General features: G+C 40.0%; 1 protein-coding gene across 1 annotated transcript in view; it reads right to left on the bottom strand.

Moving 5' to 3' along the window:
* The window catches only part of DOCK2 (dedicator of cytokinesis 2), a 164,451-nt gene that overhangs the window by 18,909 nt on the left and 129,237 nt on the right, over nt 1-16,305 (bottom strand). Inside the window, exons 34-40 of the mRNA XM_039385240.1 lie at nt 12,887-12,972; nt 7,938-8,094; nt 6,796-6,836; nt 5,346-5,436; nt 4,173-4,292; nt 2,413-2,502; nt 1,086-1,190 (exon numbers count right to left, since the gene is read on the bottom strand). Coding sequence (XP_039241174.1) covers nt 1,086-1,190; nt 2,413-2,502; nt 4,173-4,292; nt 5,346-5,436; nt 6,796-6,836; nt 7,938-8,094; nt 12,887-12,972 — 690 coding nt within the window. The remainder of the gene's footprint in view (nt 1-1,085; nt 1,191-2,412; nt 2,503-4,172; nt 4,293-5,345; nt 5,437-6,795; nt 6,837-7,937; nt 8,095-12,886; nt 12,973-16,305) is intronic.

The following is a 16,305-nucleotide window of genomic DNA, read 5'->3' as shown; positions in this document are numbered from 1 at the left end:
GGCAGCTTTGGCTTTTAAATGTGGGAAATCAGGATCTCTTGTTGCTTTTCAAGTGTGAAGAAAGCTACCCTATTCATTGTTCTATGTAAGAATCACTTTTTTTAACAAGAAAACATCAAATATTCAGGTTAGTTTTATGCTCTGAGCTCATGCACTACTGTGATTTAAACAAAGCTACGACCTTTTAAAAAACTAAATAAATTCCAGTTGTACATGACAGGTTTCTTGAAAAAACAGACCTTTTGGAGTCCTGATTTCTCTCATGGTAGTCAAAAATAGAGAAAAGTAAGGAAAACACAGTAGATTCAGCATATGTTGAATAAAGCCAGTTCAAAATGACCATAATTGTCCTAGGATAGAAACAAGCTGTTGCCATTCAGGAAAAAACTTAGAGCAACACAAGAGAGTTGGTGTGAACATGTCAGCTCAGTGCATGTTAGAAGTCAAAAAAGCAGTGTTAGCAATAGTTGTCAAGAGGAAAACAAAAGAAGAGACATGAATATCACACTGAACAAATTCATGGTGTGTTCACATTTCAAATCCTACACACACTTCTTGTCCTGCCAGCTCATGAACCAGAACTGGATAGTGAGGGAGCCAGAATGTCACAGGTATTTCCATTGCAGCTGAGAGGCAACATAAAGCTGAAACTCCTGTCAGTTCATGGTGAGGAGCTCTAAAAATACCAGCCATGAGTGAAACAGAATTTTGGATTTAATTTGAACACAAGTTAATGACATTCTACTACTTATCAACACCCTGTGTGGAGACTCATCTGAAAAATATGTGCCCATGAGAAATTACATCATATTGCTGCATTTAGCTCTCCTCTAACTCCTTCACCACATTATATATCTTTAGTTTCCACTATCAAACTAAGAAAGAAGCAACATAAAAGCATCTCAAAACATTTCATGCATATTCTTACAAGCAGCAATTCAGATTTTATCTGCAGTCCTGCATTCAAGCAACAGGAAATCCAGGGAAAATATCTCCAGAGACTCACTTGCATTAGTAGAGTGCACTTGTATGTTTAGAAGCATATGAAAATGGGTGAAAAAAAGTAGGAATTTGAACAAGTTTACCCGTAGGAATGTGGGGAATCCTTGGCCATAATACCCCACAGCAAAATAGTCTGGCTTGGGTCTCAGAATTTTCATGATGTTTTCATAGAACTTTGCTTGCTGGATCTGAAAGCAAAACCAACTGTAATTACTTGTTTTTGGGGGCTTTATCTATTCATTTTTAACCTCTACAGCAATATGAGTTGATAAGCTACAGCCATAATCAGCACACACAGGACACTGCTGAGGGACATTAAATATTGTTTACATTTAAATGCAAATATAACAGGTAGATAAATGTGTATGGCTTCAACTTTAATATTTGATCTCAGGCTTATCCTTTATTTAGTAGTGTGAGAAGAGAAAAGCAAACACCAAAGTCATACTTGGCCACTGGTAACACTACTGAAACAATACCTTTGGAAAAAGCCCTGGCCCCAAATATTTCCCAAGGTTTGGCTCAACTCAAATTCTTGTCCAAGCCTCACATGAAGGGCACACACCATGGAAAGGGCTTAGAACAATTTCTGCCATAAAATACCATTTAGGTGTTGTGTTAATGAGAATGCAGCACTGCAACTTAAATGGGACTGGCAAAACCAATGCCTTTTATTTTATGACAAAAGTCGAATTTGTTGGGAGCAATGGAAGATTTCTTTTTAAACAGTCCTGCTCAGGAACACCGTGGTTTGATTCCCACGGTTTCTTTGTGGAAGATTCAGGGATATTTATTGTATGAGCCCTAAACATTTGTTAAAAATCATGCAAGCATGGAATACGGGGAGTAGGGAAAAGAAGGTATGTGGGGGACAGGATTCTTTTCAGATTAATTCAATTTTAATGAAAACAAATAACTGAACATTTTCTCTTCCTTCAAAATCTTACTTCTAGCCTTTGGACCTAGTTCTAATTCCTTGTGCTGTGATACTTCCCCACTCCTGATTAGGATAGAATTCTTCAGGCTTGTCAAGATTCAAGTTGCTAAAATTTAAAGGAAAATAAGGGGAAAAATTTCATCTAGATGCTTTTTCTAACTTAAAGCAGTACAGAGGCCTCCAAACCTTGCTTTATTTCTTTTAAACGTGGCCTTTAAACTGCCCTAAGTGTTTATTTAATCTACAGAAATTTCAAAATGCCTCAATAAACACATTTCCATGTAACTTTAATCAACAGGTCTTTGCTGTTCTCTCTTTTACCACTGGACTGTTACAGTGAAACAGCAACTCATCAACAAATGGATTAAAAATCTGTTGTAGACAACAAGCTCATAGGCAGCTCTGCCATTTGATAGCTCAAAAGTATTAATTTCTGTGATTGAATTAATTTGAAGACCTGTATCCAATCTTACCAGGTTTTGGCTTAGAAGTTCATAGTCAAAAACTTCCTTTTCATATTGCTCTGCAAGCTCCTTGCATAAAGATATGGCTTCTTCCCACATCTGCAATGCAACCACACATTCAAAATGTAAATCCAGCCCCAACAAACAAGTTTTTAATGCATCACAGTTTAACTACACTTTTATTGATTACGCTCCCTTTAAAGTGCAGTCATTTATTAACTGCACATTTAGAGTGGAGGACTCGAGGCAATCATAAACTTCAGGAAAGCAGATTAATGTGAAAAAATAAAAGTGTTTTATGATTCATTACAGGAAGGCATAAGTAAACCTACTTTATTCTTAGAATAAGAATCAGATACATTAAGAAGAGTAAATCACTGGGGTGATAACACCCAGAACACACCCCAAGCACGGAGCTGAGGGGACTGACACCTGCCACTCCTTAAAACACCATTTTATAAAACATCCTGCAGCATCCACAGCTGTAGGTACCTTGCATATGACAGCTCTCCCAGTCAGCTAAAAACTAAGTCTTGAATTGCCACTTGCCCAGAGCAGCAGCTTCTTTCTTTCCACACAACTTAAGGGCTGCCTCTGACAAGGACCGTGAGGAGCTGCACTGGAAAGACCAGGACAGCTTTTCTCGTCTGATGTGGGCACTTCATACAAGCAGCACAAAAATGGTCTTGAAGCAGCTATAAACTCCCTCTCTTGAGGATATTTCTCAAGTTCTGTCAGGCTTCTCACCTACCCATAATAAAGGAGACAAAGGGGTTTGTGAGCACGACTCTCTGGGGGTTTGAGGCCATTGGGGGTCACACACATCAGGTCTGTCTCCAAACGGTGCCACGTGTTCCCAGGTCAGGTATTTCTGAGCCTGGCCCGTGGGTCCAGCTGCTGCAAACCTCCCCTGGTGCACCTGAGGAGAGCCTGAATGCTGGGTGCTGTAGACCAGAAATCATGAGGATTTAGTTTTTCTGGCACGGTGGGTGGGCACTGCTACACTGTAGTTGTTTTAGATACCAACACAAAACCCTGAAGCACCAAAAATTTCTACCTTTTGAATTATAGGAAGGGCTTCTTCTCAAGAAGCACTAATGAATTGCCTTCCCTCTTCTCTTCGTACCTTTGGCTACAGCTGAACAAGACATAAGGACTTAAAGGTCTTATTGGATCATGAGATTAATTATCCAGCACTGCAGAATTTTTCCCTGCTTTCTTTCTTTGTTTTATTTCCAAATATCTCAGCTCTACTGTACTTGTACTGACAGGTAATTTTATTAACAGTTGTTGGGGTTTTTTTTGAAGTTGAACTAAACCAAGGTACTGAACATCAAACTACTACATTTTAGGTTTGGAAAACAACCCTGAAACAAATATGTCCATTTTGAACTGTCTGGCTTTCTTGGAGGAGATAAGGACTGAATGGTCTAGAAATGGAATCTGGGTAGTTCATATTCTTTTCCTGGTAAAGGCAAGTACATTCAACATTTTTTATTGCATTTTATTAGTGCCTGGCAAAAATACTTGTGACAATGTGTTGAAACATTAGCCCTCTTCCTTTGTGAATGTGGTTATTGAAAGAACATGTTCCTATGGGAGCAGATATTCTCTGGGAATAAGCCTTCAGGACACAGTTTTTGCTTGACCCACATTTCAAAGAAGCTTTTCAACACAAACACTTCATACAGGGCACATTCATCCAACAGTACTCTCCAGAGCAGCACAGCAAAGAGAGATCTGGCAGGGGAGGAACTCTGCAGACCTACCTTTCCTTTGTCAAAGTACTCTATGATCTTTTCATATAAATTCTCTTTCAAGTGTCGATAGGTCTGCGAGCACTGGAACTCTGTTGACATGACTTGGGGTGCACACTGTTCATCTGACCACTGGGAACAAGAACACAGCAAAAACCCCATGATTTTGGAGTTCAGACTTTCAACCTCCCACCAGGTCTGGTTCCCTGGGCTCTTCTAAGTGTTTTCTTCCCAAGCCTTTTTTATCCATCCACAGAGAAACTGGGAAAGACACTAGGAATGTATTCACTACCTCTTCAGCCAAGTGCTGTATTTCATGTCCCTAAACAGAACATTTTAAAACCTGTGTTCCTTCACCACCACCACCTCCCCCCCAAAAAATACTTAAGATAAAAATCTGTGTGAGAAGATTAATTCTCTTTCAGTGGTGTCATCTTCACTGACTTGGTTTTGATTTTTTGCATTAAAATATTTCTCATACTAATATCTTTGTTTGCAACAATACATACAATATACCTCATGTATTTCTATGACCAGAAAAAATTAAAATGAAGTTCAAGCAAATAGCACTGTGGAAAGGCAAGTTTATGTGGTTCTGCACTAAAAAAAAATTTCACTAAGAAAGCTCAGATTTTTGCTGAAGAACATTTAAATTTGGAATAGAAATTCCAAATGGAAATTCCATTGGTAATGGAAATGCATCTTACTGACCATTTCTATTCATAATGTCAGCTACAATGAGAACAAACATTAGTTGTAGTGAAAGGCAATTACCAGCTACAAAAGAAAGCCAACATGACTTGATAGTCTGACCCATATTCTTTAAAATTAAAAGTTAGATGTCCCCCTGTGACAGCTGGAATAAACTATGTTTAATTGTCATAACTGTCATGTTTAGGTTAGTAAGAAATGAGCAAAATGAACACCACAAAATGTTCTCACTATAAACTACTCTTGCTACAATATTTAGCTCTAGAAACATATGGCTCTTAACAACCTATTGAAAATATTTCAGTAATTAATATTAATTTTGTATGACCTACTGCAGTGTTTTTAAGTAGAAACTTGAATACCCCTATGGAAAATAACTAACATGCAGTAAGTCTGAGATTAAGGCAGTAACTTTAATATATAAATTTGAAAACTGTGAAAGCTTAATTATATATTGAATTTAGAAGATCTAACCTTCAAGAGCCACGTGTGGAGCAGAAGGGTATATGCTGCTTCTGTGTAATTCTCACAATCTAAATGAAGATCTCGCAATTTATACAAATACCTGAGGGAGGAGAGAGCAAGAATTAGGCTGGGTATTGGCATGACTGGAATATTGAGTGCCAAAATGTTCTAGATAAGAGGAAACTCCACAGATGTCCCACAGTCACTCCCCAAAGAGACTTCAAGGACACTGAGGGGGGTTTAAGCTCTGTGCATTTGTTCAGACTTTTCTGTGTTCTTCTGTACACAAACTTTGGGCACAAAGGGAAGAGAAAGAGTCACCCTCCTTCTGTGAACTGCTGTCAGCTCCACCTTGAAGAGGGAGAACTATCAGACTCGAGGTCTAAGACAGCTCTGAGTCCACTATTCCTGGACTGTTAAGACAGTTGCCTTTCTCTGTAGCACTTCCCACATATATAGCTGAAACCACAACAGATAACACAGGGCAAAGGAGAAAATGGAAAATACCAGCCCAGAAAGGCAGAGCCAGTCCCTGTACAGCTTGGAAAGTGGTAGAGGGAGGAGAGTTGTTCTAAGCTAAACATTATTAATGTTCTCCTTGATCCCTAGGGTGGCATTTCCAGCACAACCACTGCCCATCACGGGACTCAGGCTGCACATCTCCAGCAGCCAGAATGGAAAAGTGCATCCCATCCTCTGTGTTTTGGGACACAGGAGCTCCAACACCTTGCTGTAGCAGTTCAAGGCATTCCCATTCCCAGTTGGCATGCCAGCAGAAAATGTTTCCCCCTCAGCAGCACCCACAGAGGGAGAGCTGTTCCCCCCGGCCACTCCGGCTCACAGCTCCGGGTTTAGCTCTGAATCACCTCATTTTTGGGATGCTGGGCTTTGTTCTGCACATTTTGCAGAAGGGGAGGAGAGGCAGGAAATAAGGAGCTTTGAAACAACAAGAACTGCTGCAGCTCACATGCAAAACTCTTGGAGACAGTAAGAGGCCATTTCACATCTGAAAGAATTGCCAGTGTAGCTTTAGCTCTCCCAGAAAATGCCTCCCCAGTAACCCTGCTGTGTGGAGTGTTGCATATTGGAAGAGACTGAGATACTCCATGAAACTTGAATGCCTTCTCTGCCATTCTAAATGTAAGATACACCCTCCCTCAAACCTCAAATCTAGCTGCATTTCTTTAATTTTAAACAATAAACAACGAATGTTGAGTGATTTGATCAACTAGAAGTTAGAAAAAAACACTGCTGCTGAATACACATCATAGATTCCAGATTGCTGGAGGCTAAACAAACAGTGCAGTGAGAATACAAATGAGGCCAGGGCTACCACAGAGTCACTGTGGATGGTAAACTAATATTAAGCACAGAAATTCAAGCACAGCAATAAAATCAGAATTCACGAGAAAATATTGTTGCCCTCTCCAAAAGAGATCTAACAGAACAGCTGTCATACCTGATGTACATCTCCTCACGGTTGATGTCCTTGTAGAAATTCTAGGGACACAAAAATTTAAGTTATCTCCTAATATATTTTAATAAAACAAAAGAAAAATATAGATATAGATGTATATGCTGAGAGTTTGCTTTTCTTGCTCATTGCACAGCCTAAGAAATAGACTATTTACAGACTATGTGAAGTTTAAAACTGGAAATACTACATCAATTAATATTTTAATTAGTTATATGCATGTGTTATTATACATACATAGGTATAATTCTAGTTCTTTAGCAAAATCATTAGTGAAAGTTTTGCTGTAGAAGAAGAAAATATACTTATCCAAAAGCATTAACATAACAAACCACATGCTCTGGCAGAACCTGATGGCCAGAAAAGCTGCTATGTATTGAAGCAGACATGTAGCACTGTAAATGCACAACATGGTTGTGCAATACCTCTAAAAGGGGCCAATTCCAGGAATAAAGCCCCTTATTTTGTCACCATAACGTGTTTGCAGGTGTACAAGTTGCTAAGGCTGTGCAAAATGTATGACTAGAATTGTTGCAGGAATTTATACCACATTGAGCAGCGGTTACTGAGGAACAGAGAGTATGTGAGAGCAACACTTTGAAGGTGATGGAGGTCCCTCCTCAGCTTTGAGGAGTTCCCTGGGGCAGGAATCTCTGTCTGACATATTCTCATTACAAAAGAGGAATGGAAAAAAACCACAGGACCAGATCAGAGACTTAAATGTTCTCAGCACCTCCCTGCGAGTGCCCCGACGTTTCTTCCCCACATTTCAAAGCTGTAGCTGTTGAGCTGCTGAAGCTGCAAGTGGGTTAGTTCCTCAAGCCCAGCTTCAACCTGGCAAAGCCCACTGGCATGTTAAGCCTATCAAAAGGTACAGGCATGTGAGCAGTAAAATTCCTGATTCACCCACAGAACACAGGGGCAAAACCGAAGAAGTGAGGGGATGTTGCTGTCAGATTTACGGATGCATCCATGTAAATAGATATAAAAACCTCTTGCTTCAGAATTTATATCACTACTGAGCGTTGTCATCCGCTGCTGTGGCCAGGAAGATTTCCCTTCACCTTTAGTAACTGGATTCTGAGGCTTTCCCTCTCCTCACACGAGGATGCCAGGAGGGAACATACCAGCAAGTTCACGGTGCAGCTCATGCGGTTGTCCTTGCTCTCGTCGTTCATCACGGTCCTGTAGTCCAGCAGCTTCTCCAGGAGGCCTTTAACGAGGCTGACAAACCTTTCCACCAAGTCAGAAATGCCAGGGTGCTCCTGGGCACAGTCTTTAAGGCTGCAAATGCAAAAAATGTTGGGACAATTCCGTGAAAATCAGTGCCCTGTCAGCCGAAAAACTGTTTGGACCTGAAGGCAAAGACTGAGGTGGGGTTAAATCAACTGCAGAATGCACTGGAAATTCCCTTTGTGAGTCGGTAATTTAGATACCCACATGACAAGTGGCATATAAATCAAATATAAAAAAGAGAAACATTTATTTTTCCTGTCTGAAAATGACGTTGAATTCAAAGGTATGCCCACAACTTCAGGACAGAGCAACCTGCATCGGTGTTACCACAAACTCCAGTCTCTGGAACACCACACTATTGCAACAAATATTGCAAAATATTTAAACACTGCACCTTCCTCTCCTCAACATAAAATGCAACCTTTTCCTTCTTTTTGTGCTGTTACACGTGAGTGGAAATTTCAAACTAAGAAAAATTACGGTTTTTTTTAGACATTCACTAACAAGGCCTCACCAAAGTAATTTGCCCTTGAGAAATAAGGAAAACCAAACAATCAACTTTCTCCAGATTGAAAAGAGTAGTTCGATCTCTTTTGATAAAAATAGAGGAAAATGGGTTTTATAGAATGGTATCATCAGATTGAATTTACATTAACAGGACATTAGCATATAATGTTTCTACAAAGTGCTGAAGTGATTTAGGAGTAGATATTTCACTTTATTATCAGAGTTTTGTTTTAAAAGTTTAACTATTTGAACATCATGAAGCAATTACCAGCATCTCACTAAGGATTATTTTCTTTCTTTGCTTGAGAGCTTGTTTCTGCTTAACATCCTGGTTTTCCACTGGGATTCTCTCTGACAAACTGCATTTTATACACATATATTTATATACACACATATATAGATATATTTTCACATATATATTATAGATGCATGCATTGGATCTGGCAGAGATGCAGTTCATTTTCCCCAAGGCAGCCCTGCTTTATATTGGTAGCTGGGAAGGTTCTGACCTCTTAGTGCTTAATTATCAATTATGATATTCAACTGATATCAACTGAATATCAAACATCATTGTTTTCAAGACACCCAGGTAAAAAATTAACTTATTACTAATCTTTAAGTACACTATTAAGAAAATTACAAAGTGTGATGTTTTAATTAATTGCAGAAATTTTTTTTTACTCCTCATAATTCTTTAAACCTTCTTCAGAAAATACATATTTATATTAAGTTCAGTTGCAAAGAAATCCTGGAAACTCTAGGCCAGAATGGAGCCAGGCTCCAAGTTCCAACTTAAGCAGAGTAAAACCAGCCCCTAAAGTTTATTCCTTGGATTGTACAACTCCAGTGGAGTTACTTTGCTGAGACAGAGGGAGGGTGTACACGGGTGTCTGAAAGAACATTTATATTGTACAAGATGTGGTGGACAGAGGCTGACACATAAAACCCAAACACTTTAATTATTGTTGTCTGATTAGTCAGAAACAACAGCAGAAATATTTAAATAAGTAACTGAAATAGGCCTTATAACATTAAATACACTGCAAATTGAAGGCAAATAATAAATATTGAAGAGCTGACAACTGACAGAAAGGTTGGAGTGTGTTAAATTATATTTGTGGGAAAGAAAGTAGGAAAGCCTCAGAACCACGTAGGAATATTTACAGGAAAAATGGTGTTTTACATATGTGAGATCAGAAACAGGGTGAGACACTAAGAGCAAAGCACAGTCACCATTCAAGTAACTTAGGAATTTTTGCCACAGGTTCCCTTGGAGAGACAGCAAGCAAGGCAGACCTCTGAACATTCCCTGAGTGCACAATGAGCACGAGTCACCCAGACATCACATTTCTTTCCAGTACAAGTAGAAAAACATAACCCACATAACCCACAAGCTATTGCTGGTTCTCACCCAGGACATAACACATAACTCCAGTCACCAAAGAAAGGTGAACTGGAGTGCACATAAAGGAGAACTACAAAAAGAACAGGAGAGAGGAACACCTGTCTCTTGAGGGAAGATTTAAAAAATGTATTGCTCAGCTTTGTACAGTAATCTCAATAAAAAGGACCATAAAACTTCAAGAATTTTTCCCCCCAGGAAGGAGAAAGAAACCTTTGATTTTTTTGAACAGAGCTTGAAAAAAAAAATAAAAGATTTAAAATAAAAAATATTTTAAATAAAGATCAAGAAAACAACTGAATAACGTGGGCCACTGCAATGATGGGGGAACTGGAGAGCTGCCAAATGTTGTTTTCTGTTGTGCCTATATTAGTAACTAAAACATGCCAGGATTCATTTTCTGAGCTTGAGGACAAGTGGCCTGGCACCACAGAGCTGCATTCTCCTGCATTTCCCCAAACAGGGCAGCCCTGTGTCCTCTGCCCACTGCAAACAGCCTCTCACCTATCCCAGATTATCCCAGATTCTCCTCCCTGGTGTTGTCTGGGACAGCACTCACCAGCACAGCTCAGAACCCCTCCTGGGGCACACTAACAGTCAGAACCAGGGACAAATGCTTAATTAAACTTCTGCTGAACCTATTTAGTTTCTTGGGAATCAGCAATTTCCCAACCACCCACGAGTGTGGGTGAGTGTTGGTTGCAGAGGTGACCACCAGCACAGCACAGTCACTGACTGCTGCTCCATGCCTGCACCCAGGGGGCACTGGAACCGTGCAGGAATGCAGTTATGGGAAATCAGCTGATGAAAATAGGAACAAATGAATAAACGTGGAGCCCAGTTTAACTGGGTCCCCATCCAGGAGGGGACAGAAGCTTGAAATCCCTGCTTTGAAAGGTGTGAAGGAGGGAAGGTTTAAACCAAACCGAACTAAGGGAGGGGACGGGAGAGGGAAGATGAGAGAGGAGAGGGAAGAGGAGATTCTACCACTGGTAGGTCACCAACCTCTGCTTCACCAGTCCCTCTATAGGTGTCATTCAACAGCTTCAAGTATGGAACAAATAATATGATCTGGAGACAAGATGAAGTGGCATCTTTAGACACATGGAAACATTGAGCTTGAAGCTTCGTAGAAAGTGGGACAGTACGAGGGGGAAAATAGGTATGTCAGAGCAAGGAGGGTGCCTTGGGAAGGCAGAGATCAAATGCTCTGGAGTATGTTTGACTGCACCACTGAAAGATGGGGATTAGCTGGAGAGGTGCCACTTCTCCAGAAAAGTGTTAGAACAAGGCAGGCAAAGAGTGTCACACAGCTCAGAAAGAGGGAACTTCAAAGAGTCTCACATACAAGGTCTGAGGGAACCTTTGTTGTTTGCATTGATAAAATCTCAGTTGGATTACTCTCTCCAGCTTTAAGGAAATGTAGTCTTTTAAAGCAGATGGAGACATTGTAGGAATGTCCAGAAAAATTCCACAGGATAAACTGAAATATTGGGGTTGTCTACCCTAAAGGAGAAGCCAGAAGGCAACAAGGCAGCAACTTTAAAATTTGTTTAAAAGCTGCTGGAAAAAAAGAAACAGAATAAATGATTCTTTACGTCCCAAGAAATAATTGGCCTAAACTGAGGCAAGGAAAATTCGGTATGGATATTTGGAAAAAACCACATAACTAGCAGCAAAGAAAGTTTAACACTGCAATAAGTGTCCCCTGTGCCAGCTGAGTCCCCTGTTGGGCAGCTCTGCTCAGGCTCTGCAGCAGCAGCATTTTTGGGTCACACCAAGAGCTGCTCTGGACACCTCTGCCTCACCACCCAAGGCTTGAAGCCAAAACAGCAAACATTCAGAACCAAAAAATCAGTTTATTGCTCTCTGTTAACACAGTCATTGCACGTTAGGAAGTGAAAAGGGTGTATTTAAAACTTCATCTGTCCTTGCCCATGAAGTGCTTTCAAGGAATAGGTTTATATTGCCTAGAAAGTGGCAGTGCTTTTATAGTTTTCAAGTCTGCCTTTCTATATTTTATCTGCCTCCTCATAGGACAGAAATTAAACTAAAATATCAAACATTTAAATTATAGTTGATTTAAATGACATTTCTTTTTAATTAGAACATAATCACATATTATGTAAACAAAATAACATATACATACTATTATTTGATTATATAATTCAGTATTTAAAAAAAAAAAAAGCTTTCCCTGAAAGTGGACTTTTTTCCATTGTGGTGTAACCAAACTTTCATGGTTCATCTGGTGAGGGCTGTGACGAACTAAAAAGCCAGGGACAAACTCTCAGAGGGCTGTACAAGGACTCCAGCACTGCCCAAGATGTTACACCCAACTTGCCATCAATGAAAACGTGGCTGTTCAGTCAGGGAGTAAAGCTGAATGTGGATGGCCAAGGTGGAGGTGCCATGTGATATAATCTTTAGGATTATCAGAAATAAAGAAATACTTTGATTAGACCTTAGCACTTCTTAATATTCTCATTCTAGGGTAGTCACGTTATTAAAATTCAGACAATAATCTCTTGGAGTCCAATCTAGACACTGAGAAAAGCAAGTAAAGCATTTTAAAATGCCTTATTAGAGTAAATAAAACCAAAGAAATTAGCTCTACCCTGGCTGAAACTGGGACAATAGGCTATAAAGAAAAGTGTGGAAAGACTAATAGTGGGGAGAATATTTGACTATGCTTGAAAGCTGTATATAGAAATGCAGGTCAGGTATAATTTCTTCATAAATTAGCTAAAGCACAAAGTAATGAAAAGCAACTAGAAAAATCATTTTGATGAGCAAAACTACAATTCAAACCACTGTTTCCAGCCCCTTGCTGAAAAAAAGTTGCTGAGATTCTACTTTAAGTGAAGTTATAACTGGGAATAATAAGATAAAATCATATTCTTAAAGCATTTATTCTTATGCACTACTTACATGGTCTCAAACAACTGCATGTAGTGTTCATCCCCTCGTCCTCCTTCCACCTCATGATCCAACTTCAGAATGATTTCATTTTCAAACTAACAAAGAAAGAAAAAATCAAACCACTCAGCAGCTATCCAGAGGTCAAACACATTTCAACGTGGCATGGAAAATGTACCTCTGTGGATTTATGTCATATATTTGTACACATGAACACATTGAGAGGCACAGAGAAAGCATTAGTGAAGACCTACAGTGAAATAAAGCTCTATTGCTTTACATCTAATTATCTAATTATTAACAGCTCTGTAAAAATGACAGCACGTTCTTCTTTCACACAAAATTTCACACAGTTGTCCTACATGAATAATTCTGTTTCTCCCTGGAGAATTTCTGTGTAATTGAGAGCTTTGGCAGACTGGGATGCAGATCATCCTGTCAGAGAACTGGGAACCTTTCACAGTTGAAAGAATTACTGTAGTATTTTATGGAAGGTACTTTCAGATAACTGCAATGCACAATTTTTTTACCTTACTTTAATATATCCTCAGCAGAAGGTTCAGCCCAGGGCTACACAGATGAAAACAGTCCTTCCCCTTAGAACACCAAACAGGTCACACATGTCTCCAGATGTGTTGTGGAAGGGACAACTCCTTCAGTTGTAAGGAAACATGACATTCTAACTGAAAACATGTTGCTACGTGCACTTCCTTCAGGCAGGTCATGACTAAAACTCTCTACCCAGAAAAATTACTCAGCATTTTTCAAGAACAAGGGCCAAACATTCCCGATTGTTCTCCAGCATCCAACCCAGACCTACTGTCCATGCTGATGCTGCAAACTGCTCTTTTACAGAGCACTGCAGTGGGTGTCGCTCCTTCCAAGGAGCTCTGAAACAGCGTCTTGAGCAGCCAGACTTTGACACTCCTCACACAGAGAGCAAAAGTCTGGGTGCAGAGGAGTTGGCAGAGCAGACACATTCCTCTCTTCTCTGGAAGGGGCAGGGAGGAAGGAGCAACTTCCACCACTTCATGTTCCTCAAACCGAGTCGAAACAACAAAACCAAAACCGCGGCACTAAACGCGCGGAAATAAAATTGTTCTTGTGATGGTAACGCAGCCCCAGACAGGTGAGCTTCAAACAGAGGGAGTTAAACACATCCAGGGGGGCAGTGTGACACGGGAGCCTGGATCCCAGTTGTGCACACACCACACCATGGCACAGACAGGCCCCTTCTCCAGCCCAGCACCAGGGACAGCACAGCTTCAGGTGGGTGAGGAGGAAAGAACTGCTCATGAAAACGTGAGTAGTGCTGCTCTAGACGGACATGGAATGGTTCAAACCTTCAATGAAGGGAAAAATTGAGAAAATACTTTGCTATTTATCACCCAGTGAGATGCCTCCATAGCAAAAGGTCATTGCTGAGGGTGAATTTGAAGACCTGTAGAGTATGTACACGAGGAACATCAACAGCAGCACTGAGCAATCCAGGATTTGAGCAGAAATCAGCAGTAAATGTGGTGCACTGAACTCCCCACTGCTCCTTAAGAGACCTCATGACTTCAGATCTCAGAGTGTCCGTTTAAGAACCACTTCCCATAATGTTCTCAGAGAAAACTATAAATTGCTCAGTAGTAACATCAAGCCCATTTTCTGATTTGAGTAGAAGGACTTCTACATTAGCACTATTTCTTAATTATTTCTTATAGAAGGGTCAAATAAGAGAGGGCCTTATTTTTTCTGTAGAGCTCAGAAAGGATTTTTGGTTTGCTTTTCAACTCTTGGTTTTGCTGCTCCAATTTTAGTTCTGTCTCTGTAATTAGAATACAAATTAAAGATTGCCTGTGGAACAGTACATACTGTACTAATACTAGAGAATAAAGAGTTATCATTGAAAAATAGCTTAACAGGAAAAATAAAATTATTCTGTCTCGTGCAGACAGAAAAAGAGGTTTAAAGGGCTCTGAATTAATTCCTATATGTGAGCAGTATGTGTATTAGTGTTTATATATGTATTAGTAACGTGGGTAACATAAGTGCATGGCAATTTCAGGACAAGGAAATATTAAACAAAAACACCCAATCCATCCATTTTCTAGACCTGAAGCCTGTGGATTTACTGCAGTAAGACAGAAATCTGTGAATTTAGTGCAAGTCAAGCACCAGTTAAAAACTGTCCAGCTCTTAAATCCTTCCTAGTACTTATTCAGCAGGTAGAGAATTGATTACTTCTCGAAGAGGCAATAATTTTACTTTGCTGGATCTGAACAAAAAAACTCTTCCTAAGCATCTTTCCTGCAGTTTCTCAACAAGCTGCAAAAAAAAAAGAATCAGTTGCTTGGATCAAAACAAGTAAAAAAAGCTGGCAGAAATATAGAATGGAGTTTTTAGTGTTTCTCTGCCAAAATTAAGCCCTGGAATTAAACACTCCTCTAACTTAAACAGAGTGTGCCCAAGTGTCATTGGCACCAACTGAGCTTTAAACCCACCTGCTTGTCTGTCTAACAGATCCAAGGAATCTGCAGAGCTCTGAGCACACCTCAATACCAAATCAAGAGCAAGTCCATGTTTTCCACATGGAAGCCACCAGGCCACACAAATTTGCTGCTGGGATGATCTCACGTCCTGCTGAAATCTTTTTGCATAACAAAGTTTCAAGAACTAGGAGCCAGAAATAAAGCTATTTACAGCAATGATAAGGTACCAGGGGGGCTTGCTGAGGTAAAATACTTGTTTAGTAACTTTGTGAGAGCTCTGAGCTCAGAGGGACAGGGCACTGCACCAGGAGCACTAGGAATGAGCATCTGTCCTCCAACAAATCTGTGAGTCCCAGAACACCCCCTCAGCCAGCACTGTTTCCTGACAGTCCCACAGCAGTCAGGAAGGAAAGCAAACACACAAAACTTCCCCAGATGGCTCCAGCAACTGGCAGAACCCACGAGAACATCCTCAACTGAAAAACCCGAACACAAACAGAGCGACTTATCTGAACAAAAATATAAACACGGATGAATTAATCTCTTCTAAGCCAAGTTAAATCTGTAACTTAACTCAAATCCTTGTTTATTTCGATGATATTTTCATTTACTCTGCAAAGAGCTAATTTTTTTTTTAAGTTTGATTTTTTTTTGTTTGCTTGTTTGTTTGGTTTTTTTTTTAAAGCAATCATTTTAAAGCTCTTGGCCTCAGATTGCATTTAGAACAAAGAGCACGAGGTTGCTTGATGAGATGTGTTTTGCTTTCTGAAGCCTTAATAAAATGCACACCCTGATCCTTCCGGGAAAGGTGGGTCACCAACATTTGGAGGATGGGACTCCTTTGGCACCACGTGTCCAACACATGAACAATGAAGGAGAAAGGGATATATTTGCAGGACTAATTCTATCCACAGACACAGAAAATAACTTGGATAAACTGCCTTTCCAAGATTC

Source organism: Pipra filicauda, unplaced genomic scaffold (genome assembly GCF_003945595.2).
Source record: "Pipra filicauda isolate LSUMZ 115617 unplaced genomic scaffold, ASM394559v2 scaffold3_size10097308_pilon, whole genome shotgun sequence".
In the NCBI taxonomy this organism is placed as follows: Eukaryota; Metazoa; Chordata; class Aves; order Passeriformes; family Pipridae; genus Pipra; species Pipra filicauda.
The sequence above is the reverse complement of the archived record's forward strand: the minus strand, read 5'-3'. Positions and strand labels throughout refer to the sequence as shown.